The sequence below is a fragment of the Anser anser genome, assembly GCF_964211835.1.
Source record: "Anser anser genome assembly, chromosome: Z".
NCBI lineage: Eukaryota > Metazoa > Chordata > Aves > Anseriformes > Anatidae > Anser > Anser anser.
In genome coordinates, this window is record NC_139723.1 from 59,618,712 (window position 1) to 59,646,171 (window position 27,460).

Consider the following 27,460-nt stretch of genomic DNA (forward strand, 5'->3'; position numbering starts at 1 on the left):
ACAAAAACCACCAACATCCCATTTCTGCAGTATTGCATATTTCTGTGGTAACTTCCATTTGTAGCTTAGCTTCCTGATTTGTCCTTATTCTGAACACAACGCTGGTTACCTAGAAATGGAAGAGACATTACGCAGCTGAGATCTCATGTTATTATTTTCACCTACTTTTCCCATGACTAGATAAAACAGCAATTTCTGACGCTTTCAGGGAGTTTTTCCCATATTTGCCTTTGTAGAACCTGACTCCTTGATTTCATTTAAGTCACTCCTTTGATACATGTGAGGGACAACCTAGCCCCTAACATCAGCTTCCCAAAGCAGACTCTGTCTACTATTGTCCTTTAGATCTGACATAAAACAACTAGTTCATACCGTGAATAGGATATTAATCCTTGACTACATTTTCTCCTCGCTAGAAAAAGAAAAGAATGCAGTGGTTAGTTATAAGGGCTGAAAAGGTAACCATTCCACAGCTTTTAGGCATCCTGTGAGTGCTGCTAACAGCCTAATGACACAGAACGAGGAAGCTGGGTCTGTAGCATCATCGCGCATCATCGGCAGCTGTCAGACACAGGTTAACTGCTGAGCAGGTCTCACACACCGAGTCAGACTGCTGGAGGAGGACACTGATTTGCAGGTGCAAAGAAGAGGCTACAGCAGCACTTTGATAGCTCGCAGCCTGAAACAACTTTGTAGATCTTTACCCTTCCTAGCCCACCGACCTTGAACCCAAGAAGTGCTGCAGGATTGGATGCACACCTCGCGAGGTGGAAGAGCCAGGCTCTCCTCTGCCATGAGAACACGAGGCGATTCCTGTCGTTCTCTCATCCCTCCCCTTTCCTGTGTGTAAGTGGGGTTAATGGCAGAGTCCAAGAAGGAGAAGGCACAACCTCCTCACTGTCTGGGTGAGGATGCACTTAGCTTCCCACTTCGCTTCCGTTAGTAATCTGCTGCTTGTGGCTTCATCACTACCTAAGAGCTTCTATGACACAGACCAGATGTAAACGTGTAGGCTAGGGAAAAGGAGTGGAGGAATGGAGCAACATTTCTATTCCTCTGGAAGGAAGCAAGCTCACTGGGTAGGACAGGCTCACAGAGCCATAACGTACTCACTGTGTGGCTCAGTCTGCACCACACTCTCTTGACCTGAAGCACACATCATTTATTATTTCAGGCGATTAGTTTGTCGCAATGGTTCACGCTTTGACCACTACAGAATGACGGAGCAGGGATGCTCTATACCCAGGTCTGCACCCAAATGAAGGGGAAAACACCTACAGAAAACGTAGCAGCCAATGCCTCTCCTGGTGTATCTATCCTAGAGACCACCACCTCAAAGGTCACTCATGGCAATAGCTCTTGCCAGTCACCAACACAAGCTTTGTCTGGATCTGGCCACATCTGGCATCAGGAATCATCTTTTTCTTCATGAGGTACCTTGCATTACAAAGTAAACAAACAGTATCATGGCTTGACCACCAGTGACTGGCTGAAGGGCTTGGGTCTCTACTCTGAACCCTCTTCCTGCTGCTCTGACCTAGCAAAGCCCAACATCTTAAGATTCAGGACATGCTATAAGGAGTCTCCCTGTTTCCAGGCTCCAGGACAGAAGTATGAAAGAAGCGATTGGGGTTGAAAGGGGATAATTTTTTGTTTACTCCTGAGTAGCCAAATGGGCAAGCAGCTTATTTATTTGAAAGGATTTTTTAGTACTTCTAGTGTGCATGTGCCTGGAGTGATGGAAAGGCCCATTTTTAAATACTGAGATCTATAAATCCCTGTGACAAACTTACAGAAAATTTATTTCCATGTGTAAAGAGTCCAGCAAGAAACCCACCCAAAATGCTACACAGCCCAAATGTTAAAAACCCTATGAGAGAAAACTGCAGCTTTATTTTTATGTTCTATTTATCCAGCAGCTCTATGTTAACTTATTATCAACTTATTGTGTGGGCAATGACACTGAAGTCAACTTTCTCTGTAAACAGACACCCACATCTGTTTCTCAGCACCTTAGGCAGTGGGTCCTAAGCTCTCTGGACCAGTGGAGGAGCTCCACCAGTCTTCCAGCACTTCTCATGGGGCATCAAACATCATTGTCAAACCTCAGATGGAAGGTTTCTTTACATGGGAACAGTTCCAGTCACCCACTAGCATCTGAGAGTTTGAAGCACTGATCTAAATAACACAGGCTGTTCTTCCACTGACTTTCAAATTTGTCGTAGTTCTGAGAGTTATGGAACCTGGGCTATGTAAGTTAATCTCTGCATGTACACAGGAGCACGTAGGTAGAGCCACACAGATTTTAAAAACAACCTGGAACTACAGAGGTATTTTCTCTAGCAAATGAGACCTACCCCTGTGCCCCAACCTGCACTGCTTACTTGGATAGACTTCCACTGCAGTCAATGGGAGATGCAGAAGTCAAGCAAGGAGAAGTGGGTAGGTGCAAAACTGATAATAAGAGCAAGATACTTGATTTGGGACTTGTAGCTATAAAAAGGCAGCAAAAAGGAAATGAGCAATTCTGTTCCAGTGTTTTAATCACACGGCAATAAAATGTAAAAGTTCCGAGTTCAAAGAAACAAAACCCATGTTCTTTTTGATTTAGGTCTATGAGTTTCATCTGTTTGAGGCTTGTGGCTGATCCTCCCACTGCTGTTGCATAGCCTTTATCTGTGTAAATAACAGTACCAGAATTGTGTCTGTGGCAGTTTTTAAAGACCATTCCTTGATCTAATTACCTTTTACCCTTGGGAAAGCACCTGAATACTTTTAAGCCATATGAATCTGAAAAAAAAAAATCAGCTACTAACACATAGGAAAAGCAGTGAGAAGGGATTCCAACCATAAACACAAAACCTTACATCTTCTGACACTGGAAACCGCATTGACTTTTAACGTGAGTGATCCCTGGAATTCAATGGACTGAAAAGAATAATACGCTTTCAATGATGTGAGAAAGCGGAAGGATATTCATGCTTGAAAAGTAAATATTTTCCCGAGTTTACATTTAAAAAACTATTAAACTCTCAGTAAGAAGCAATTTTAAAAGATTTAAAGTTGAGAGGTACAATCCATTTTTTAAAGCTCTTTCACCTGCTTTTGCAAGGAAAAGGAAAATAAGTATGCCAGTCCCACATGCTCCTAAGGACCACGTACTTCTCCCCGCATGCACACATAAGCCTGCAAGCACAGCCATGTTTACCACAGGAGGATGAAGGGGAATGGAGCCACGCTGCTGAGGGCACCAGAGCACAATTAAAGCATGCCTGGGTTTTTGGTGTGAGGGTGGACAGGAACTGCTTTTCATGGCGTCTTCTCCTCTGTAGCCAAGGCATTTTCCTTTTGTACATATCACTGGAAATGGATGCTGTTTAAGCAAGCAGTGACTTCCCCTCCAGGCCCTGAAAATCCTATATGAGGTGTCCTAAAAAAGCAACAGGCCTGGGAAACCAGTGGCAGTGAAACCCAGAAGCCATGCCAGCTGTGTGAAGGGTGGAAGGTAAGAAAACGTCCTGGGCACTTTCCTCAGGTTACCAGCACCTCGAGGACTGGTGCCAGTCTTCTCCATGCAACAACCAGACACAGTGTGGCTGACTGGCAGTGTCCGGATGGAATGGTGTGGAAATACCGTGAGTTCAAACCTGTTTGAAAACACTGCCCTGTTTCCACCTAATTGGATAGTACCCCATCACTCCATGGCTCAGATCGACCCTGCAGGGCTGACTCTGCCACCTACCACCAATAAATAGCCTGACAAGCTACATCAGCTAGCACAGTACCCTCGGCAGCTGCCTAACAAAGCATCTGGGAAAAAATAATAATAATAATAACAATAATAATAAAAAAATAGTTACTCCTGCAAAAACAGCACTCAGAACCAGAGAACCAACAGAATGAAGGCTGGCTCAGCTACAGAGGAAATCAGAGAGAGACAGAGAAATGTTATTTTCCTGTTGTGAAGAAACAGTGCCAACAGGAGTGCTAGGTTCTGTCCTGATTTCACTGTACATCATCTCAAGATGGGCCTGATGAAATCCTAATGCAAACACATGCAAAAAGGCCAAGCCAAGCTCTCCCGAACAACCTCCACTCTGCCACCTCTCATCTTTGGAGTGCCTAACCCTACAAATGTTCAGCTCTTTCAGCATAGAGTTAAGTGACAGAAGGTCAGAAAGCAGATCTATCCACACTGAACTGGCCGTGCAGTATGCATGCACTGTTTGAAAAGACAAAGGACTGAGTGTTTCACTCTAGAATGAAGAAACCAGTGCTGAAGAAAGGAAGATCATACTTATCAGCTGTGCAAGGGGACCAGTCTTATACTCGGGTGTTCTGGTCTGTGCAGGTCAAAAATACCAGCAGCCAGGGGCCTGTGGCTGAGTGTGTTCCTGCTAGGTCACAGCAAAACTTTCAGAAAATTGAGACCAACTTTCATCAGCTGTGTTTTTAAGATTTCATTTGAACACAATCACATTTTTAAAGCTGCAGTGACTCATGTTTCTGAACACAGAAAATACTCATTGAATCTTGAGTATCTTTTAGTTCTCTGCTACTGTCTGTGAGCTCATCTAAAAAACCTTTGTCATCTCCCTCCTTACATCTCTGTAATACAGAAGACAAAGTAAAATGGGAATGGTACTCCCTTTCTTCTTTGCATGTCACTAACACAAGGGGAAATATTCCAATTTTAGAAATGTATGTCCATGGAAATTATCCTGCTCCAAGAAGTGTCAAGAACAAGCAGAACTGCCTTTTCATACAAAAAACACCCCACACCTAAGGAACTGGAACCAAAACCATGTCCAGCCTGTACCTCTTAGCACTGATATACTATTTCACAGTAAAGCCCTTTTCTCCTTCTCGAATGCCTACCCTTCTCACTAACACTTAAAGTAATTAGGATTATCTCAGATGCCCACAGTAGGGCACATTCATTGTGTATTTTCAGATAGCATTAATTCTTGGCATTAGGAGCTCAGGATAAAAGGTAAAGATCTGAATGGAGATCTTTATTCAGCATGCTTTACCATGGATTATCTAATTCTTTTCCAGTTCATACTTGTACTTTTAGCAACTAAGAAGGCGGGGCTATAACTTGATGTAATTAGAAACCAGAAGCTGAAGAAAATATCTTCTTGCTGAACTCCTTCACCCCTGCCTTTAAATTCTCTTAAAATAACGTGAAATAATCAAACAAGACTTTCTACTTCTCACCCACGTCCAATTGGATAGGAAGGATGCAAGGAAGACGTTCTCAAAGTCGAGGCTTTGTTTTCTGAGTCTCCAAAACCTACCTTGAAACTAAATGACCCAATTCCAAAGCAATTGCCCCGAACGCCTGCAGACACAACACGCAGCAGAATAGCACTGATTGACCGACACTTTCCACTACTACCACTGTTACATTCTGCAGCTCACCTGATGTGACTAAGCTGCTGTCTGAGGCTAGGAAAGGCAAAGTGTGAAGGAACCATCTCACAAAAACCTCAGGAAGAGCAGGTGTACTGAGACGAGCATCCTTGCTTTGAGTGGTCTGAAGACCATGTGCAAAGCCAAGCTGGTAAAAGCTTGCCGGGGTCACAGATCTGAAGTATTTTTAAACCGGTCGTATCTTTTCAATGAGAAGGCATCGCAATAAAAAGAATCATCTCCTTTTTCCTTCCCTGTCATTCTCCAGCTACTTATTTAACCTCTTTGTTGTCCAGTGCATGTATCTGTGCAATGACACAGGGAATTATACTGGAGAAATGACTCTGCTGCAGAATATCCAGCCACTTTTGTTTTGTATTGCCACTACCGCAAAGATGCATGTGCCTGTCCTTCGGGCTGCAATTCTGTGCTATGACCACCAACAGATCCACTCTCAGAGATCCCTGCTTCCCTCAGACATTCATGGTCCACCATGGCAGGGAACATGCTCTGCTGCTGGGCAGACCCAATGGTTTGCATGGCTGCTCTCTAAACCAAAGGCCAAGAGATGGACGCTTTTGAAAGGAGTTTTTCCTGGAAAAAAAAATCATTTCAAGATTCAAGATTAGAAAGCAACCACACAAACATATGAGGGAGGCATCGATTTCCAGGAAAGGTGTATAAAAAGTGGCTGTGAGGGATGGAGGAATTTGGAGATCTGCCACCAGCTGAAGAGCAACAGGGAACCTCAGAGAAATGAAGCAGTTTGCTTCATCACGTAACAAGGCTGTGAAAAAGCTGAGACCTTTCATCTCTTTGTTCCCGGAGGTCACATAATACTTCTCTATTCCACACACAACAGCAAAGACTGATTCTCCATCAAAAAAGATGCCCCTGGTGTGTAGTATTCAAAGACCAGCAAAAGACAGAGGCTGCTCTGAGAAGAAAATAAATTAAAAAAAAAGAAAGGTCTTTGAACCCACTTTCTGGACTGTTTTTCTTATTCTTGTAGGAATTAAATACCGTGTTTTTTTTTTTTTTTTAAAAAAAAGAAGACTAAAATTGCACATATCAATCACTTCTCTTGAGGAATACCTAGTTACTTTGCCAGCTGGTGGTACACATATCCAAATGTCCATCCCAGGCATTTATCCTGCCACGACCAGTTTTGCACTAAACTGCCTTGCTATGGGGCTAGGAGGTTTGGGACTCCTTGGGCTGTCCCACTCCTGGGCACAGCAGCAGGGCAGGGACCTCAGTGCCCCAAGCACCTCTCCTGTGCAACTACCTTCAAAGCCATGTCCATGAAATGAGATGTATTTTCTGAAAAGTCCTTTTTTTTTTTTTTTTTTTTTTGTGGAAAAGGAAACAATCCACTTTGCAGATCCAGGTTAGCAAGACCACAAAAAGATGTAAACAGGTGGCACATAAAAAAAAAAAAAATCTACTATGTAGCAACAGACTGCCCTACAGCTGCAAGCCCAGTGACAGGACTCACCAACAATGTGTACTTGTTAAGGAAAGCAGGCAGGTGTCCCTCTGAATCCTCCACGTCTCGCTGTGAGTTTGCAGAAACACATGATTTTAGCAAAAACAATCAGTGGGTGAGATTCTTCTCTCACAAAAATTTTCACCAGAATAATTTCCTGGCATGCATTAAAAGGAGCGTGGCCAGCAGGTCAAGGGAGGTGATCCTCCCCCTCTACTCTGCCCTGGTCAGGCCTCACCTGGAGTACTGTGTCCAGTTCTGGGCTCCCCGGTACAAAAAAGACAGGGATCTCCTGGAAAGAGTCCAACGGAGGGCCACAAAGATGATACGGGGCCTGAAGCATCTTCCCTATGAAGAAAGGCTGAGAGACCTGGGTCTGTTCAGCCTGGAGAAAAGAAGACTGAGAGGGGATCTCATCAATGTTTATAAATACCTGAGGTGTGGGAGACGGAGGGATTTGGCCAACCTCTTTTCAGTGGTTTGTGGGGACAGGACAAGGGGTAATGGCCACAAGATGGAGCACAGGAAGTTCCACACCAACATGCGAAAGAACTTCTTCACGGTGAGGGTGACGGAGCACTGGAACAGGCTGCCCAGGGAGGTTGTGGAGCCTCCTTCTCTGGAGATACTCAAGGCCCGTCTGGACGCCTACCTGGGCAGCCTGCTCTAAGGAACCTGCTTTGGCAGGGGGGTTGGACCTGATGATCTTTTGAGGTCCCTCCCAACACCTACGAATCTGTGACTCTGTGATTTCCAGGCAGTTCTAAAGCACAGAGCACAGGGTCATCCCCCTGCACCCAGCCACCCTCAGGCACCTCCCTTCACACTTAGCCTTGAGACATCACGCTGATCTTGTGGAGCCTGCTCTCTGTCTGTTTCCTTTGGGCAATGACACAGGCTTTCCTGTAGGTCCCCAGCACCATCTAACCCAGAGACAAAGCCATGAAGAGCCTACTGAAACAGACATCCAGCTGCCACTGACCAGAACTGTGTGACTCAGTCACACGTGCTCACCACGGCTGCAGCACGGCAGGACCTAAGAACAAGGGGACAAGGCACGGCCCGCTGCTTCTACCTGGGATTGCTGTTGACACTGCAGGGAATGGACGAGCAGTCATGGGGCTGTATGTTCCCTGTTTCAAGGAAAGACCTTGCATGCCAGAGGGGAAAGCTAGTGACTCTGCCTTCTCACCTGTTTCTGGGCATCACTACAGAGTATTTGCCTTTGTTTTGCTTGGTATTCATATTTAAAACCTGACTAAACAAGAAGTTCCTTGTTAATAACTACCTCTAGAAGCATGAAGTGTTCTACCTAGAAAATGCATTGCAATTTAAAATAGCTGTGGCAGGAAAATGTTTTTTTGAAAAGCAATGTTAACTGTTAAGGAAGGAGTGCACTCAAGACTCAAAGTAATGTTACCGAGCAGCAGAATACATGTCAAGACAAAAAAAAAAAAAGGCACGAGGTTTCTCCCTGATGTAGCTATACTAATAGCAGGAAATCGGATTCTAAGAGCTTTAATACCTGCTTAAAACATCTTGGTGTCTCACGCAGAAATCCAAACATACCACTATTTTGGCTGGCCATCTCCCAGCTCCTGGGTCAGAAAGGCTGTTAATCTTTACTGCCTTATCAGAAAAAAAAAAAAAATACGCTATCACAGTTTGTGCAACACCAGGACTTGCCATATAAGTGTAAACTTTAATTCTGGTCACATCTCTACATTTTAACTTTCATTTTCAACCTTTAAAACAAGGACAAAATCCATGCCTGTTGACATCAATCATAATACTCAAAGAGTAACCAAATAGCTAATAATGATGGCTTCAGCTCTTTCAGGCTTAATGACATTCTTAACTTTAGAAAATACTGGCTCAGTGCAAAAGTGCCGTATTGTATGGCTTAAAGATTTTTTTGGACATGATTTGCAAGCTTTTGGAAATCAAGAGGTTACTAAACAATCAGAGAAAATGCTAAGTCTAATGAAAGTGATCTGTTATGGTAGATACAATAGATTTTTTCACTTGCCAATAACAGATTTTTCTTAATGCTCTTATACTGTAAATTTCTCTGCTGGGAAGGGACAAAGAAGGACCTGCACCTCATACTAGCACAAGCTGCAGGAGGTTTGTCACTGACTCCAGCATAAGCAAGACTGTACTGCCCTACAACTGTGCTCAAAATTGAATAGGAGAGAAGAAAGAAGAAGCCTTATCACATGCAGATTAGAATTCAAGTGAACCTACAGTTTAAAAAGCCAAGGAGGCTTTAAAGTGAATTAATATTGCCATGGCATTACTATTTTTTTAATATTAACTTTAATTTGGAAGCCAGTCAAACAGATTTGCAGTAAAATGGTTCAAGTATTGGTAAATATGAAGCAAAAGATGGACATACGCATAAGGAGAGTAAAAATGTTGCTACTTATTTTAAAGTGAGATTTATACACTCAGAAGTTTAGGAACCTTGTCACAATAAGTCACTCTACTTGAGAAAATAGGGACAAAAACTGAACACAAAACATTTCTGAGGTAGTCAAATAAGTTAAATGAAGTTTCACACAACATTAGGCTTACGACAGACCCACTGCGTTATATTTATATTTATTTCCACGAACACAATAGCAGCATTAAATACGTACTGCAAACTGCTGGCGTGCAACAGAAACTTCCCCTGCCCGGAGGTGAAGGGCCAGCCTCTGGCTGACCATGTGCGACCACCCTTCGAAGGTCTGCTCCAGTGCAGAGCTGATGGGCACGTGGGCTGTGCGTGCCCAGCTCTGCCTCTGGTACCACGAGCACATCCTTACCGAGATGACTACAACTGGCCCAAATGTACCCGCCACATCTTCAGCACGTGCTTCCCTTGTCCTAATTTGATGTGATCTGAAGTCAGGAAGATGAACCTTACGGTATGTTTAAGTGGCAGAAAACTTCATAAGGAAAAAAAAAATCAGTATTTTGTTATTGTCATCTGTTGTACAGAAAAATTAAAGTGTAGTCCCTTGGGTCAAGGGGACCAATCTGGACACATATGGCTGTGTGTAAGGCTGCTTGCCTTCAGAAGGACCACTCCAACACCACTCCTCAACTAACTTCCAAAATGCTGCAGGCAGCTCCAGGCAGTATAAAACTGATTCAGTGCTACAAGGGCAGGGTGGGGAGGTAAGCAGGTAAGGAGGGAAGGGAGGAGAAAATGCAACTCATCCTCTTCCACATCATACAGCCCCACTGCATTTCACTGCAGACACAGCAGTAAGGTGTGGAGGGTGCTAGGGCTGCAGGAGGGCTTGCACCACACAAAGCAACTATCTGTTGTTATTCAGGGCCAAAGCATGCCTTTTCTCTCCTTTGGAGCATAAGGCAGGCAAGCTACTATCTATCTCCCTCCATACAGGTAGCTGATTATCACGGCAGCCGAATGCAACAAGGAAAGTAGGTGCCAGCTGGGACCCTACCAACATAGCTGGTCCTAATCCAAAACTCTCCTTCAGCAGTGACATCCACTGCGCTGGATGGACCTGTCTACCCAGACAAGAGCTAACAGGTCCTCCACACCCTCCTGGGGAAAGAGGAGTTCCTACAGGAGATCTGTGGAGAGAAAAGTCCTTCCTGGGTAGCACTGAGGTCTTCCAGCTCAGGCAGCTGATGCTGCAACAGGTGTAGCGAACACAGAGGGACCCGCTCTGGGCTGCTGGGGAAGGCAGGATTTTCAATGCACCTAAAAATGCAGGAAAATGCAAATTAGCATGTCCAGGAACCTCTTGCAAACATGATCCAAGCTGGACAGTTCAGAGAAAGAAGTACAGAGGTCAGCCCCACGGCTGAGGAAGGGTAATTAGTTTCAAAATAAGGGCCAATCCACATTCCTATCTCCCCACTCCTTTTTAGCTACACTTTACAGAGTTACAGCTTCATTTGGGCCACTTCATGCAAAAGTATCCACATAAAAACCATATGGAAGACCCCACTCATCAAGCCAGTGTTGTTTCTTCTGTTTGCACAAACCCGTTTGCAGTATTTATGTCTTAAAAAGTATTAGGGACAGAGTTCAACCAAATTAAAGTCTCTGGAAACATAAGTGGCTCATCACAGAGCTGGGACAAAATACATAGGACTTGGTAGGCGTAGTTTTATGAACTAGAAGTTTGTATTTATCCAAGAGAGGAGACAGAAAAAAAAACTGAGATTAGCAAGCTCTTGATTTGCGGTATTTAGGAGGTTTGAAACAATATTTAAGGGCACACAGCTAGCTCAAATCTGTCTCAGACTGCACCTTATCAAAAGTGTTTTATACAGCCAAAAATCTGCTAAAAAAAATGAGTGTAAACTGTTGTTTCAGGGTGGGAAAATAAAACATTCCTTGCAGTGTCTACAAGTGCTCTGAGACAGAACTTGAAAGGGAAAATGATTTATAAAGGAGCAGGAGAGGGAGTTCATTGATTTTTCTTCTTCTTTCATGTCCAGAAAAGAAACAAAACTGGTGAAAAACTGGACTTTTACTTGCTTTTACTTCAGCAGCCTAAGACATGATTAGCACCATACGTGGGGTAAATAAACATACTACCCGCAGCATGTGGGATGTGATTCAGACCTTATGAAAACCTTCTACCCCTGAAGCTTAACTGATTTAACAGGCACTGTGGGACAAACATCAGGCACAGACTTTTGAAACTGGCACTGTAAAATAAATATTGTAATATAAGTATCGTAAAAAATTGCAGAAAATTGGGAAATAAATTTGATGTTAAGTAGGAGGTTAGATAGATAAAATGTTGGATGCCTATCCTATAGAAACAAAACCAAAGACCTTAGAGTTCTTTTTCTAAATGTTGAGTTGGCTTCCTCTCTTTCTGCATTACATTTTAAAATAAATCCTGGCAAAATGATGTGCTCAGTCCTCAAGATATACCCAAAGCCTCTTCCAGATCTGTTCAGATTTTTAAGACAAACATAGGTCAGACACAAATGCCCCCCTCTGCCCCAACAAACCCCTTTCAAACACCTTTGAAGCGAGTTGCAACCTGATCTGCAGGCCTTTTCGGCAGAGTGGTGTGTTACTGCAGAGAGATGTGATGGAGCTGCGGGCATGTGCTTGATGCAGCAGGAGCACACTCGGCAAGCCAGGGCTGCACCAGGCAGTGCAGCATCGCTACGCGGCCCCATGCAGCCACTGGCAGCAACCAGCGGGCAACTAGATCACCCGGAGCTGACGTTTCAAGTCTTCCCCTTAAAATACCATTTCATACAATGGAAATGCTGACACCCGGCTAATTACAGAGGGGAGAGCTGAGTCCCTCTCCTGTTCCATCTGATGAAGCGCCCTGAGCAAGAACATGCATTTGTGCCATGATTTTATTTACATGTGTGAACCCAGCAAGGAACAGCACATACTTTTATAGCATGCAAAACGAGTTCACCAATTTTGCAAGACAGTTTTAAAAGTCTATTAGTTTTCCATTTTTCATATGAAAAAAACACTTTGTCTAAACAGTTTCTTGCATGTTTATGGTGTGGCAGATTAACAAAACGGTACTTAAAAGGAAAAAGCAGCTGTAACGTTTGCATGTCTGCCGTACTGCAACAGGTTTGGAAGAAATGCAATGTAATTTATTACAACCTATTTAGCTCTGCAACAATTGCCCTTCAAAAACTGAAGGAGAATAATGTAATTGAACATACATGCCTTCTTTGCTGCAGAAACCTCAAACAGCCTCAGGCAAGAGCTAATACAGATGTAGTACAAGGCATTAAAAGAGTGCTGGATGCTGTAGCTAGCAATTATCCTGGTATTTAACCAAATCTATCGCTCATCAAGAAAGCGTTTAGTGCAGTAGTCGGAGCGAGACAGGCTGACACGGAGCACAGCTACTTAACTGTCCCCTCCAGCGATTACACTTTCTCAACCCAAGAGCCATGTCAAATTAAACAACTACACATTGACTTTTCACTTCTATAAATGTTAAGCTATGATTGACAACTCCTGGATGCTATAAGACAGTCATTATAATCAGCCAACATACTGTTAGCTGTTTTTGCGATGTTTCCCACCCCCCGTAATTCTGAGCAATTTCCTCCTGGACTATTTTTACAGTGCTCTATAGACATGTTTGCTTTGCTTCCCTGCAGGGTCATTGTAAGAAAATGCCACCCCCATCAGGAGACCTTTGTATGTGTGTGGGAAAGCAACATAAAATTAAGTGACTTAACCTGGCATACAGGATACCTTTTTTTTTTTTTTTGGTGCAAACCAACATTTCTCCATTAACTCAAATTTGGAGTTGTATGGACAGCAAAAACTGGATGTACACACTGCACAAAATACCTCAAGCCCACCTGTTCTATGTGGCACCTTTCCAGAGGATTTTTCCAAATTTTTGCCCTAACTACTAGAATTGTCTTTAAATCTATGTATAGTAGATACCATATAAAGAATAAACCAACCCACAAGAGTAGGGAATTAGATGAACTCCACAATAGTGTTCTATACCTGAATCCTTATCAATAAAGACCTCTACCTCCCTAAGGCTATTACAGCATCACTATGTCAAGCCACCACCTACTACATATATCTGAAGACTGCAGCTTAGCAAAGTTACTAGAAACTGAACAGGTACATAAAGCAGTCAAGGTAGTGAAGAAATACATTTCTTCGATTTTATATGCAACATTCTGAAGCTTGAAAACACTATGTTATAAGTGACAGCTTTACTCTGCGCGCCTCTAATTCAAGCCACAAGAGTAACATAAAAGACGAACAAACTTTCCCCTCTCAAAATAAAAGGAGAAAGTAAACAAATTCATAAATAATGCTTAACGTTTCCAACCTTTCACCCCCACATCACCCCTAAGAAACCTTGCTGGATCCTTTAAAGCCTCTGCTGAAGAAGTAGGTGAGATTAACACTGTATCGTTAAACTAATTATGAATATGAACAAGCTTTGAATATTATTTGTATTCCTGGAAGCCTGCATGCTTATATGATTAGTGTACCTGAAGCTTTAGCCTCATGCTGCCAGCAGCAGGCTGAAATGTAAACTTCACTGTTTTTTAAAAAAGGCATAACAAATCAAAGAAAAAATTAGCAACAATAAACACATTTGTGGAAAATGTTCTGAGCTAGAAAAGTAGGATTTCACTGCAAAATTAGTACTCAAAGCCCATACTAGAGAAGCTGAAAACAGCTAAAGAGGACAAATGAAATATAGTTGTCTCTTCTCTTTGATAGTGCCAACTGCAGTCCTACTCCTTTTTCCACTTCTGTACTATATTTAATACTCAGCATGGAACCCAGAAATCTAAAATTAAATGCAACAGTATTTCAAACACTCTGCCTCTTCCCCTGGTTGAACAGCAAGGCAGTAAAGCCAAAAGACTTCTGTCAAGACTCCAGAACACGTCAGCTACACTTCAAACACAGAGGACAAACAGTCAAAGCACTAAAGACAGTGAAATTTGAGTTCATTTCCAGGTTTTGAAATATAACAGTGAAATAACAACGCCACAGGAAGCACTCAAAAACTTTATTGGCTTATCCCCAATCCTTTCTTTCACTTGTTTTCAATCAGGTAACTGCCACCGAAGTACCTAACCTCCAATGAAGAAAGATACTGTCCTTGGCTGTAGAGTGATTGACACAGTGTGCTTTCCAGTTCACGCGGATGTTACTGTTTAACTCCAAGTATGTCTCAGATGCTCAAGACAGTAGATTTATCTCCAAAGACTCATCAATTTACTCATACACAAAACGTCTTTGTTACATTTTGCACTAATTTCTTAACTTACGTAGCTAGACAAAAATACATACTATTTTATTTTATGTTGTTCTTTTCTTAGTGACCTTGTGTCAACACTGCAGTTGGCGGGACTAAAATAAGCGGGAAGAACTTCTATCATTTCAACATACAGCCCAACAAACATACTTTCCTTTTTCCATATTTTAAAGTTTCTGAGAGTCCCCCAGGACCTTCTGCTCAAAGTTGTACCTTCCAAGCTCTGGGAGGCACTCACCAGAAAAAAAAACAGTGGCAGGCCTTAGCCCTGTGTTGGCTGTCAACATCCAGCTGCATCCATTTGTGCACCTTGGGAGCAGCCCCGTGGGCTGAGCTGCCTCGCAGGGACTCAGCTGAGCACAGCCCCGCGCCTGCCCCTTCACCAAAGGCAGCTCACCGACAGTACGCAGCAGGCTACACAGGTCCCCTGGCTTTGTGTCCTACCAATTCGGTGTTATGATCTGCTGCCACAATCCTACGAAACAGCAATTAACCCAAACCAAATGGATAATACAAGTAATCAACAAAAATTAAAAAATCCCACTCTGCTTTCTTAGCCAGGAATTGTAACACTGTGATATTCAAAGAACAGTATTTTAAAAAGCATTTTTTGAAAATAAAAGGCTACTTCACTGAAACGCTAGCACTGAGGTGCAAACACTGAAATACTTTTAAGAAATAGCATAAAAGACACGGTCCTGTCAGAGAAATCTCTTTGTAGATCTGCAGTGTTTGTGTACAGAATGTGTGCATAGCATTTGTGTATCCGTATATCCGTGTATATATATACCTATATCGATATATGCACCCACACACAGGTACAGGTATGTGTAGATTATATATATTATATATATAAAGCTAACTTTCAGTCCTCAGAAAACAAAAGCTATCCCCATATAACAGCCAAATTCCTACATAACTCAATTTCGACATCTCATCTGGTGTGAACTGCACTCATTCCTAGTGTAAACCCCAGCGCGCTCTGCAATGATATACTGTAATGTCACATCGCAATCTGGATTTACTATAAAGGGCTGCTGACGAGTTTCAGAGCAGTAAACATTGCTGCGAGGTGTATTTCACACTGAGCTGGTTTTTATGAAGAACACTTCACCGCCCAGCCACGGCACCCAGATGATGAATGGTGAAAGATGCATGACAAGCTTCATCATTGTTTGTAAATCTTAACTGTTCCTGCTCACTAACTCTGCAGGCAATTTTCAAAGACAGCGGCCGACAGAAGGACAGCACAGCTTTCCTGAAGGTTATTCAACTTGTACTTGGCCTAAGCTATGCCTGCGAGGAGCACTGGAAATAAACTCATGGTTACACCGAGGCTCAGGATTAAAAACGTTGGCTGGGCGGGCTAAATGCTGCTAAATTAAGAGAGCCCATTAGGCGGCCGCCCCCCATCCTGCCTTGCAGGGTTACAGACACCATGTACAGGCAGCATACCCCAGTATTATTTACACGTGAGGTACAAACACACACGTTTACGAAGTGGGCACACGGCGGTGACCCCGCGTCCCCTGCAGGTAGGCCCAGCTGCCCCTCAGGCCCCGGCCCGACGTCTCTCAGCAGCTACTTCTGATCCCTGCTGCCAGGAGATCACCCTTGTGACAGGGTGTAACGCCCTCACATCATGCAAGCGAGCTCGACAGTGGGGAAAATCCTCACCTTTCTCCCTAAGAGCACTCCGGCATGGGGGCAGTGCCACAGATTGCAACAACGGCCTCTTGCAAAGAGCCACGATCGGCTCATCGCCTCCCTCCTGAAGGCTAAGCCATCCCACACTGCTTGCAGGGGCCTTGGCAACTCTGCTTTTTTTTTTTCTTTAAGAGATCAGTAGCAAACGCATCTTTTGCTCAAGTTTCTCACAATCTACAAAGGGCTGATAATTGGACTCCTTATCTAAGCAGAAAGGCTGCAAAGGAATTAGCTTAGCTCATCTTGTTCAAGAAGATGGCATGATCAGTGAAGTATTCTCTGTAAATCCTCACGCACAGAAAAGACTACAGAATACGGAGTGAATTCTTCCTTCTCTTAACCAGTCAAGCTACAAGGATGCACCTGCACATCGAAGCAAACAGGGAGGCAGGTTTCATTGGTTTTTTTCTACAATTACAAGCCATGCCCAGGTACACACACTGGTATCACCACCGTGCCAACAAAATGTCTTCATTTGCTTTGCCACTTCACAGTGAAGTTTAATGATTTCCATAAACTTCTGATTGCAAGGGAAAAAGTCCTGTAATAAAACCTCAGTGTCAAGCCCACACCCAGTGTAAAAGGATGCTGCTCAACTGATTGTGTGGATTTTCTCAGACAAGTATCCAACATCCTCTAAAGCATGAAGAAAATAAACTGCAGCCTTGCCAGCTGTAGCATGCTCTGCCCCATACAGAAAGCAGCTGAAGCAAGCAGAAACCAAGTTCGGGGCTGCAGTGCATGTAAACCCCTGGTCCACAACCTGTAGTTCTGATACACTCTAAATTGCAGGACGGGCTGAGAAGGAGGGAAGCCATTCAGGGCCATCGCTCATCTCAGGACAACGCACAGGCATGGCCTTGCAGAGGGATGCTGAGACTGCAGCACGAGGAGCTGGTGCAGCAGCATGAGCACAGCAGGGATAGACCTTTATTGCAGCGCTCAGCAGCTGCAGACCCCCGTCGGGGTGGAAGTGGCTTTGCTGGTGTGGGTGAACAGGGTCCAGCTGTGCTTCCTGAGGCTCCAGGCTGCTCTCTTGCTGGGGTAAATGGAAACACGTAGTTTTCATGAGAGCTTACCATTCCTTCTATAGAATGCTACAGCCTCGCTCCAGAAATACATGTATTTCTATAAAAACAGCCCTGGGGGGGGGAAACCAGCAAAAAATACAGCCTGCTCAGCTGCTCCTGCCACAGGACCAGCATCTTCCCCCACAGTAAGCAGCAGGGCTCATCACTCGCTCTGGCATGAATCAGCAAAATTCGTGAATCAACCAAGTAATTCTGCAACTGCACAACAACAAGTTGCTTCACTGCATGCATTTTTTTATTTCTGTGTGATTTTCAGTGAACAGAACACAAAGGTTGCTTTTTGAGGAGGAATTGCTAAGATGAGCCTTTGGATCAGGAATAAACCAAAGCAGAACGTAACGTAAGCAAATGTTTGAACTCATTTCTTTTCATAATTCCCTTCACTATCAATCAGACCTTATAAATTGCTTTCAATATTGGTCAAATCTTCACCAAGCCAACCTCAGTTAGAACACAGGCCAATAATTTAACATTAAACATACAGAAAAATGGACTGCCAGAGTATATAATGAATATGTCTCACATTCTCAAATCTATTTTGAAAGCAGCTATTACATCTAATGAAACAAGGAAGTACGATCATGAATGTCACAAATGCAGCTTAGCAACTTGCTTGATTTAAAAAAATAAAGTAGCACCAAACCCAGCAACTGTGTAGTCAGCCAAGCTCAAAATTCAGCTTTTTATTGAAAATGAAAATGACATGTTAAAAGGTCGTCTGCCTGAAAAGGTCTGTAGAATGTTGCAACTTATTCAAGATCCACCTTGACGTAATCAAAGGATAGTACATTGTCTGACTTCCACGGAAGTTTGCTCTCACATCATACTAACAGCAAATTCACTCTACAGACTATCTCTACAATCCAGGTTGTGTGAAGACAGGCAGAAGTGCCTGAACATGGCAGATTTGTTTTACAGGGGTGTATATAGAAGCATATGTATTTATGTACACGTACGTGTGTATATACATATATTGATGGCCCCCAAACATACCCTGCCATTCTAAGAAAGCCACAAAACACTGGTGTTTTACAAGAGTCCTGCGTAAAAATGAGACTGCTGCAGGCAAGAATAGATGAGGCTGTGGTCTACACCACATACACAACCAGCAATGTAAGCCAAGGCTTAGAGAATCAGTTTAGACTTTGCCAGCCTTCCCGGCACCCTCACAGCAAGTACCTAAGGGACACTGTGCACAGCATAGCCATCTGGGACTATAAACAGGAGCAATGAGAATGCACGAAAAAGATGCAACAGCCACCCAAAGATAACGTGACCTGCTGACAGAAACACAGCTTTGAACTGACTGTTCAGGATCTGCAGGCTTAGATTATTACCTCTTCCTTTCTCCTTTTGTCTGATTTCAAATTTACTTCTGAAAGTTTGATAAGAGATGGAAAGTTAGTGGCAAATGCAGTCAAGTTTCAGCAAACACTGCTTGTTCCCCATCCCTGAGGAATGGCATACTCTTGAACAGAGGACGTTTTTTTAAGCAAAAGATGCACAGATAGACATAGAAGCAAAACACACAAGCTAAATACTGCTGAACTTCATCCATTCCAGGAGTAAAATGATACTCCACATATTATGCTGCTGAAGCCCCTCTACAGCCAATATGCATTTCTGCTGGTCCTCTACTGAAGATGAACAGGAGCAAAAGGAGAAAAAGTGGTATCTCAGACTTGACAATGCCTGGACCCTGTGAAACTGCAAGAGCTGCTCCTCAGCTTACACAGACTGGTTCTAGCCCTCTGACAGAGGACTGTTTTTTACTGCTCTGCCCCACTTCTCTAAGTGCTTTATTAGCATAGCTCTGTCAGCGCATCTTGTCTGCTGGCTGCAAATACAGAGCTCGTAAATGCAAGCCTTCTTTTCAGCTCTTTGGAGTCGTTTCTCAGCTATACCAAACCAGCCTGCTTTGTTGCAGTGTGCTGTCTCTGTAGCTTGAACGCCCACAGAAAACAGTACTAATGCAAGGACACAAGCTCAAAGAGCTTCTGCATACCAGGACTCCTTGACCTCTTTGGTCCTACAGCCAGGTGCCTTCTTTGACTATGAACGTGACTCTTATCTTGCACAGCACTCAAGGGCACAGATTTCATGCAAGAATACTGTACATATGAAACCTGAAAAAGGAGCATAACATTCACACACTTGTAGTGGGTTTACGTGGCAAGGTTTTGGTAGCAGGGGGCCATAGGGGTGGCTTCTGTGAGAAGAATCTAGACGCCTGCCCCGCTGCTGACCAGAGCCGAGCCAGTAAGTGATGATGTCTGTGCCTCTGTGAGAGCATGTTCAAGAAAGGGGGAAAAAAAGAAAACATGCTGCCACACAGCAGCTGGGAGAGAGAGAGGAGTGAGAAGCAGCCCTGCAGGCCCCCAGGTCAGTGCAGCAGGAGGGCAGGAGGTGCTCCAGGCAGGCAGCAGCAGTTCCCCTGCGGCCTGTGGAGAGGCCCCTGGTGGAGCAGGCTGTCCCCCTGCAGCCCATGGGTCCCACACGGAGCAGATCTCCACGCTGCAGCCCGTGGAGGAGCCCCCGGTGGAGCAGGTGGATGTGGCCTGGAGGAGGCTGCGGCCCATGGAGAGCCCCCGCAGGAGCAGGCCCCGGGCCGGAGCTGCAGCCCGTGGAGAGGAGCCCCCGCAGGAGCAGGGGGTCTGGGGGGAGCTGCCGCCCGTGGGGGACCCGTGCTGGAGCAGTTTGCTCCTGGGGGATGGACCCTGTGGTACGGAGCCGTGTGGGAGCAGTTCTTGGAGAGCTGCTGCCTGTGGGCAGCCCCCGCAGGCTCAGTTCGGGAAGGACGGCATCCCGTGGGAGGGACCTCACGTGGAGCAGGGGCAGAGAGTGACTGAAAAGGAGCGGTGGAGATGAAGTGGTATAGACTGACCACAGCCCCCATTCCCCTGTGCCACTCAGTGGGAGGAGGTGGAAGTGGGTGGATGAGAGGAAGTCATTTTTGGTTTCTTTCCTTTGTCCCTTGCTTCTCTAGCATGTTAGTAATAGGCAATAAATCTTACTATCTCCCTACTCGGAGTCTGTTTTGCCTGTCACAATAATTGTTGAGTGATCTCCCCATCCTTATCTCAACCCTTGAGCCTTTTGTATTGTATTTTCTTCCCCTTTCCCTTTGAGGAGGGGGAGTGAGAGAGTGGCTGAGCTGGAGCTTGGCCGCCCACCCGAGTAAAACCACCACAACACTACAGACCATTCTGAAGAAACACATCCTCATCCAAGACCTCTCTTGCATTTTTCAGGCATATAGGATTCCTCACATTCCAACACTTTTTTTAGTGAAATGAAACTTTTTGTCTTAATCAGGGAGACTGTTTCTAACATGCCCTTGACTGTGTAATCCCTGGAAGAGACTCTTTACAGAGCTGCTCCATAGTTCGGGTGGTCTTCTCCAATGGCCCAGCAGTATTTTCAATACAGCATCCAACCAGACAGAAGCTGGAGCTATTACGTGGACCCTGGAGAAGTCTGTGCCTTGTTCAATCAACATTCCTCAGTTTCCACAACTGTAAAACTGGAGATAACAGTTATTTAGCTTCTAGGCAAGAATAACTCATTGAAAAGTGTTTGAAAAGTGTTGGAAGCTGTTCTGCTTGGAAAATAAAAATAAAAATAAATATTACCTGAAATGTTTTCCCTTGGAAAACACTGTTTGCTGATTTAAACAAAACCGTTGACCTTTTCCATATCAAAATGAACACTTCATGTGAGTTTTTCTCATTTTTGTTTGGAAGAAGTTTCAGGTTCCTGCTTTATATGGCTCCTGCTTTACATTAAAGCTGCAAATACAGCACTGCTCCAGCGCTTCATTACGTGTATTTCCAACTATCCTGAGACAGTGTCAGAAAACAAAAATTCCAGTCCGTTCAGCAACTAGAGCAACATTTAAATGCAAACCACCTTTTTCACCATTGGCACAGACACTGTTCAGAAAATATTGATAAAGATCAGTTTCTACTCCATACTAAAGTTAAGAAAAGATAATTAATTTGAAATCAAAGGTGTCTGCAAATAGAGGGATGTTTCTCCTCTACATTTAAATCTTGGGTTTTTTTTGCAACTGCCCCAAACCTGGAAACTACTTTCCCACAGCCAAGCAAATGCTCACCCTTATTCAGTGGAAACAGAATCCAGAGCTGGGCACCCAGCCCCAATCTAAGCACATGCCTTCATGTCTCAAATCAAGGTTTTGTGTAGGTATTTCACAAATCTAATCACAGGAGGGGCCTGATCCAAAGCAAGTGGAAGGTACGAGGTAATTCTGGGTGCTGACCAAAACCTGAAAAAAATCCTTTGAAAAAAAACACAAAACAACTGCCCCACAGAAATCAATGGGACTGAGGCACCTGGTTCCTGGGGATAAAATACCCTGTTGTGACTTCCGTATATACATTCTTATTCCTCCATTTCTTGCAGAAGGAGCTCTCAGCTTGGCTTGTAAAGCAGAAACATCCTTTATAACATCCTCTGCATACCCACGGATTGTTAACAACCTCCCATATATCTTTTATTCTAATTGCTCATTCCAAAAAAAAAAATAAAAAATAGCAAGATACCAGAGGGGGGAAAAAAAAAAAAAGAGGAAACATCTTTTGGAAGTAGAGTACAAAATTCCTCTTCTATCCAGAAATTACTATATATATATGTTACAAACTGGTGATCTAAGAGAGCCTTCTGAAAACACCCTTTTGCCATTTGTCACTGTTTTTTCTTATTTTTCTCCCTCTTTTTTTCCAGTTTCCAGAGGGGTAGCAGCTGTGCTGGTTGGAAGCAAAACCATTTCACTTAGAGCACCTTCAAATTGCAAGGAGGTTGAGTGATGGTGTTTTGCCATTCAGAAAATGTCAGTCCATTACGATATGCAACACACTGTAACATGGTATGACCTCATGTACAAATGTCAGAAGCTTACTGGGAATTTCACATCATTCATAAAAAAAAAAACAAAACAAAACAAAGAAAGTGTAAATCAGTGGTCTGCTAGCTCATCTTTCCTCCCTTTCAACATAACTGGTCTAAACAGGCAGTTAACTTAGCAGAACAAAATTAATGAAATGGTCTGACTGAAATACTAACTGAGATAATATATGAACTGGCAAAACCTATAAACCTGAAGTTACAATTGAAGTGTGAGTAATAGACTGTGTGTATTGTACCTCTGATTTGTGGCTGGGAATTTAATAACCGTTTGTGTTAAACATATAGGTCTCAGAAGTTTTGAAAATCTGGCTGCAAAATTATTATTTTCTTTATTTTGACCTGTTGCTCTTATGTACACATTGTTACCTTCCCGTAAAATTTCTGCATTACCAAGTCTATGGGAACACATCTTAAAGAAATAGTTCTGAGTTTGCTGCAGGAGCTATAAGGTGAAATTGTACAGTCTCCAATATACAACCGATAAGACCAGATGATCCTAATGTTACCTTCTGGACCTAAAATCTATGACTATGTTTTGTTAGAAAGAAAACATGGCTCTGAGCATGGTTGCTATTTCAAGCACAGAAAAGAAGGAATGAGTAAAATATGATTTGCTCATTTAAAACATGCTCTAGAGTTGTCTTTAAGAAGTAGCAATCACTAACCCTGCAGAAACAAGCCACCAGGCTTCATATCAAGCAGGCACTGTACAAAGCTCAGTCCATCTATCAGTGGAGAAATGCTAAGAACATGTCTGTTATATGAGACAACATTTGCAGCATGGATAGTCAGTACCTTGGGGCTTCTACAGCCCACAGCCTGCTGGCTGACAGCATCCACACAAATGACAATGAAGAGGCAGAAAGCCTCAAACTCTCTGAGGAAAAGCATTAGGAGGAATATGTCCTGGGACTGTAAATCATGGACTAACAGCCTGAGAATATTACTTTGTCTGTAGATGGAAAAAGTAAAAGCAGTTGTTTCCTCCAAGATCTAGCACAATAAAAAAGAGGATGCCTCTAAGAAGCCTCTGAAACAGGTATGGTCTTGCTCTCAGGCTCAACTTTCTCACAAAAATATTTGTGCCTCTTTCACCCACTACCTCCCTGCTATGGAAAAACACTTCTTCAGAGTCTGGAAAATGCTGTTTGATCTCAGTAAATTACATCTCACTGCTTGTCGGATTCTGATTGATGGTGTAACTTAGGGAACAATATCTGTGTGTGGAATACTGTCTGGAGAAGCAGTCAAGGATTATTGAAAATACAGTATTTATGCAGTTTAAAAATCAGTGGCACATTACGCACAACTTTTTTTCTGGAGTGATGAAAAATTACTGAAGTGCATTTGGGAACAAAGGGTATAAGGTCTTTTGTCTATTTGTAAGAACACTCAACTGGTAAGACTTCTTAGTGAGTTAGTAGTGATGGATGCAAGAAAAAGTGTCAACTGCAGTTGAGCATAAAGCCAAGTGCTTCTTGGACCAATCAGCAGAAAGAAAGACGTCATTGCTCAATGGTGGTCAGAGAAGAAGGAAGAAAATAAAATTGAAGAAAAGAGAAGGAAAATGAACCAAGGATCACTGATTTCTCTAAGCCATTTAGAACTACTGGAAAAGGAGAAAAAGTCTAAGGTTTTATCACACCATGTGTTGTTTCTTCATCTATCTAATACGTCGTATTTAGTTGGAAGACTTTTAGAAAACAGCCACTCTGAAACAGCAGCCACCTCTTCAGTATAAATCATTGTGGAGTTACTGAATTCAAGGGCTCAATGCTGATTTACACCAGCCATAGATATGACTTAAATGTACTTCACCTTCCAAAGCTTCATTTCAGTCCTTAAGGTAAGTTAACCACAATCATGTTTTTCACCACAAAACAAATGAAACAGACACCAAAACATCAGCAACAAAAAAGCCATGATTGAAAACAGATATGGGACCTGCATAACATGCATCTTTTCATCAGATGGAAAAAAAAAGGCTCAGCACATGTGTGCCAACATAGAAGATTTACTTCAATGTACACGTGCATCAGAGAAGCAAATGAGGCTGGATGCTGTTGTCAGTGCTGTCACTCCACACACAGAATAAATAGCACAAAGAATTGTCAGGTGTAAAATAAACAAAATGAAATACTTCCCAACCATACCAAATGAAACTGCCAAGTTCTTTGCTACAGACAGATGAAAAGCATGAAGAGCGTCTGGAAGGATTAGCTCAGTTCATGGAATGCAGGTCTGCTGCAGGTAACTGAATATGATAGTTCAGAAGCTTCAAATGCTGTAGCACTGCGAGAATTTTGGACGTATGAAGTAGGAACACCCCACTGTTTCTCTGTTTCTCTGTTACCCATTACTGGCCTGTTCCAGGGACAGGGAAGCAGCTAAATACGGTTTGGTCTGCTCCAGCAGAGACATTCTAACATCTGTACTCTACCTGCTAACAGAGCATAAGAACAAAGAAGCAAAAGAAACACTATCAGAAAACCTCAGTGTAAATTCACCAATTCCCTCCTAAAAATTACTGCAGATTACAGTAATATTTGGGATGGCCAAGAACACGGGATACGAAAAGGCAGATTTATCTGCAGTAGCTTTAAGTGAAGTAGTATGGTGTGCTAAGTTTGAAAGCAACAGGATGAATCTGTAAAGGGCATCGTGGCATGGATGGGATACAGGGACAGTTTCCATGTGTGGTTCAGAAAGAACAGGACAGCGGAGGCTCAGTGGGAGGCTTGGGGATCCTGAGGGAGAAGTAACAAACAGAATTTCTGAGAAGAGAGAAAAGATAATTTTTAACTGGGCATCTGTCTTGTGAGAGAGCCATGCAGTGAGCTCAGACAGATGTCTCAAGGGTCTCACTGTACAATTTCAGGAATATATGCAGGAGCAGAAAAGTATCAACCAACTGCTCTCCTGAATGATGAGACTTCTTAAATACATGCTTATGTTACCATACAGTAGCACTTCTACTTTACAACTGCCCTGAAAGCCTTTCCAAAACCAGACACCTCTCGCAGACTTTGGCACCAACTGTCCACCACCTAACTCCCCTCCCGTCACCCACCCGCATTGTGAGGATGCCTGTTCCAAGTCAGAACAGTGCCAGAAGCCCTGGTGTGTGCACTTACCTCTCACTTTTGACTCTGAGTATGAGGGGATGTCCTCCGAGGTCAGGATCTGCGGGACGCACACCGGAGTGCCGACTCCCTGGCCCAGGTAAGAAGCGGGTGGGTGGTAGGAGCACATCCTGTACTGGGAGCTCATGGCATGGCGGTTCTCCATCCCCTTCGTCTGTGGAGACAGGATCACAACAGATACGAAAGCTGAGCCTCAGCACTGCGCGCGCACCCTCCTGCCCACAGGCGCACATCCCTGGGAGAGACCACAGAGGACAGAAGAGAAGCCAAATCCCAACACATTGGCCCTGGATTTTTGCTGTGGTTGACTGAAGGTGTGTCCATGCCACCCAGCTCCAGCGAGCAGACCCAGTCCTATTAAGTGATCTAGAAGCTGGAAAAACAGCATGCTGACTAGCTGATTTATCTTACCTCAGCTGAACCTGTACCTGGCACATAAACAGGTAACATTCACTGCTAAGACCTCTAACAAGACCAACATGCCTCAGACCAGTGGCAGCTCTCCACCAGGAGCCCACAGGATGGACTCAGAAGACAGTTCAACCTCCTAACTCGCTCAGGACACACTCAACTGAATCTGAGCACGTGACACACACATAAACACACCACTTCTCTTAAAAACAAATGAGATGGGAAAAAAAATAATCCCTATTTACAGACAAATCAAGCTGTAGGCAGACTACACAGCAAGTCTGCAGTGGAGCCACAACCAGACACAAGCAAGTCAGCTGTGTCAGCTCAGTGTCTGAATGATCAGACAGCCCCTTCTACCTCCCAGACTCAGAAGCCAAGTTGGCAGTACTCTGAAATCAAGGTTTATCTTACTCCAACACCCTCAGATGACTCAAACTGATCTCCCTGGAGAGGCAGCAATGCTTTTTTAATTTTTGATTTACAAAAGACCTATCATCTACTATTATTTGTTCCAAAGCTCTATAATGTAACGTGGCTATAACACTCAAAAAGAAGTAGCCAAAATCTGTGCAAGAAGATAGACTTCAAAAGGAAAGTTAATATCATCTAGTCTCCCTAAGTTTGCTGGGCAGTGGATGATTGTAAGATGGAAAGCTTCTGGGCAGAGAAGAAATGATAGCTTTGTACCAGGGAAAAAGGCAGCAGGGCCAAAAGTAAGGCACATGAAGCTGTGCCATTATACAGCACCTCTGCGAGGCAAAGTGCTCGAGAGACTTTTTGGGCCGTGTCTCGCTTCGGCTGAAGAGGAGCTCTGCCTGCATTACCACTGCACCTACAGGTCCCACCCAGCCACGTCTCCCATCTTGCTCCATCAGAGACAGAGAAATGCAGAGCTGAAGAGCAGAGGATGCAGACAGCTGATCTGTCGTGGACAGTGGTCCCTTGCTAATTTAATATTCAAAACTATTTTTAGTACTTAAACTGCCAGATGGGAAATAAAGTGGTCCAAATCACATAAAATCCTCCTGGGACTCTCCAAGACAGAAGGGAACATCCCACTTTGTTTGGAGTGGAGTTTGTGATGAGTTCCAAGGGAGTCTGAACTCCAGCAAGCCACTGAGGTCCCCTGTGCTGCTCTGAAAAGGGCAGTCTCCTGGAAACAGGCATCCATGCTTTCTCACATGCTTCCTCAGCAAAACCCAGGCTGCCACTGCCCTAAAATTATGGATTGGCAATATAAACTACCCAAAAACTTGGTGCAAAGGTCATTCTGAATCTGCACTCCCATAAAGCTCAATGATTCTAGAAGTACTGAAAAAAAAAGTTAACAAAGTCCTCTCTGCCTGCATTTTTACACACACGGTCTTACTGCCCTTGCTGGGGCAGGACTATGGTCAGCATCCCGTTCTCAGATCTTCACCTCACCCTCCCACATGTGCATGCGTGCATACATACAACTGAAAAAAGGTCACCTGATGGAGACAGTATTATTTTATCTAT

General features: G+C 43.7%; 1 protein-coding gene across 11 annotated transcripts in view; it reads right to left on the minus strand.

The window, feature by feature from the left end:
- The window catches only part of DMRT1 (doublesex and mab-3 related transcription factor 1), a 61,319-nt gene that overhangs the window by 1,846 nt on the left and 32,013 nt on the right, over positions 1 to 27,460 (minus strand). For 5 of the 11 annotated variants that reach the window (XR_014576460.1, XR_014576461.1, XR_014576462.1 and 2 more), the window contains exons 4-5: positions 25,538 to 25,700; positions 1 to 109 (exon numbers count right to left, since the gene is read on the minus strand). The exon at positions 1 to 109 is cut by the window's left edge. Coding sequence is in view for 7 of the 11 variants with exons in the window: in XM_083816389.1 (XP_083672515.1) it covers positions 66 to 109; positions 25,538 to 25,700 (207 nt within the window). In the remaining 4 variants the exon portion in view is untranslated. Of the gene's footprint in view, positions 110 to 6,814; positions 10,626 to 18,193; positions 24,847 to 24,905; positions 25,151 to 25,537; positions 25,701 to 27,460 lie in introns of those variants that run through there. The other 6 variants (XM_083816386.1, XM_083816385.1, XM_083816383.1 and 3 more) reach the window with 5 other exon arrangements.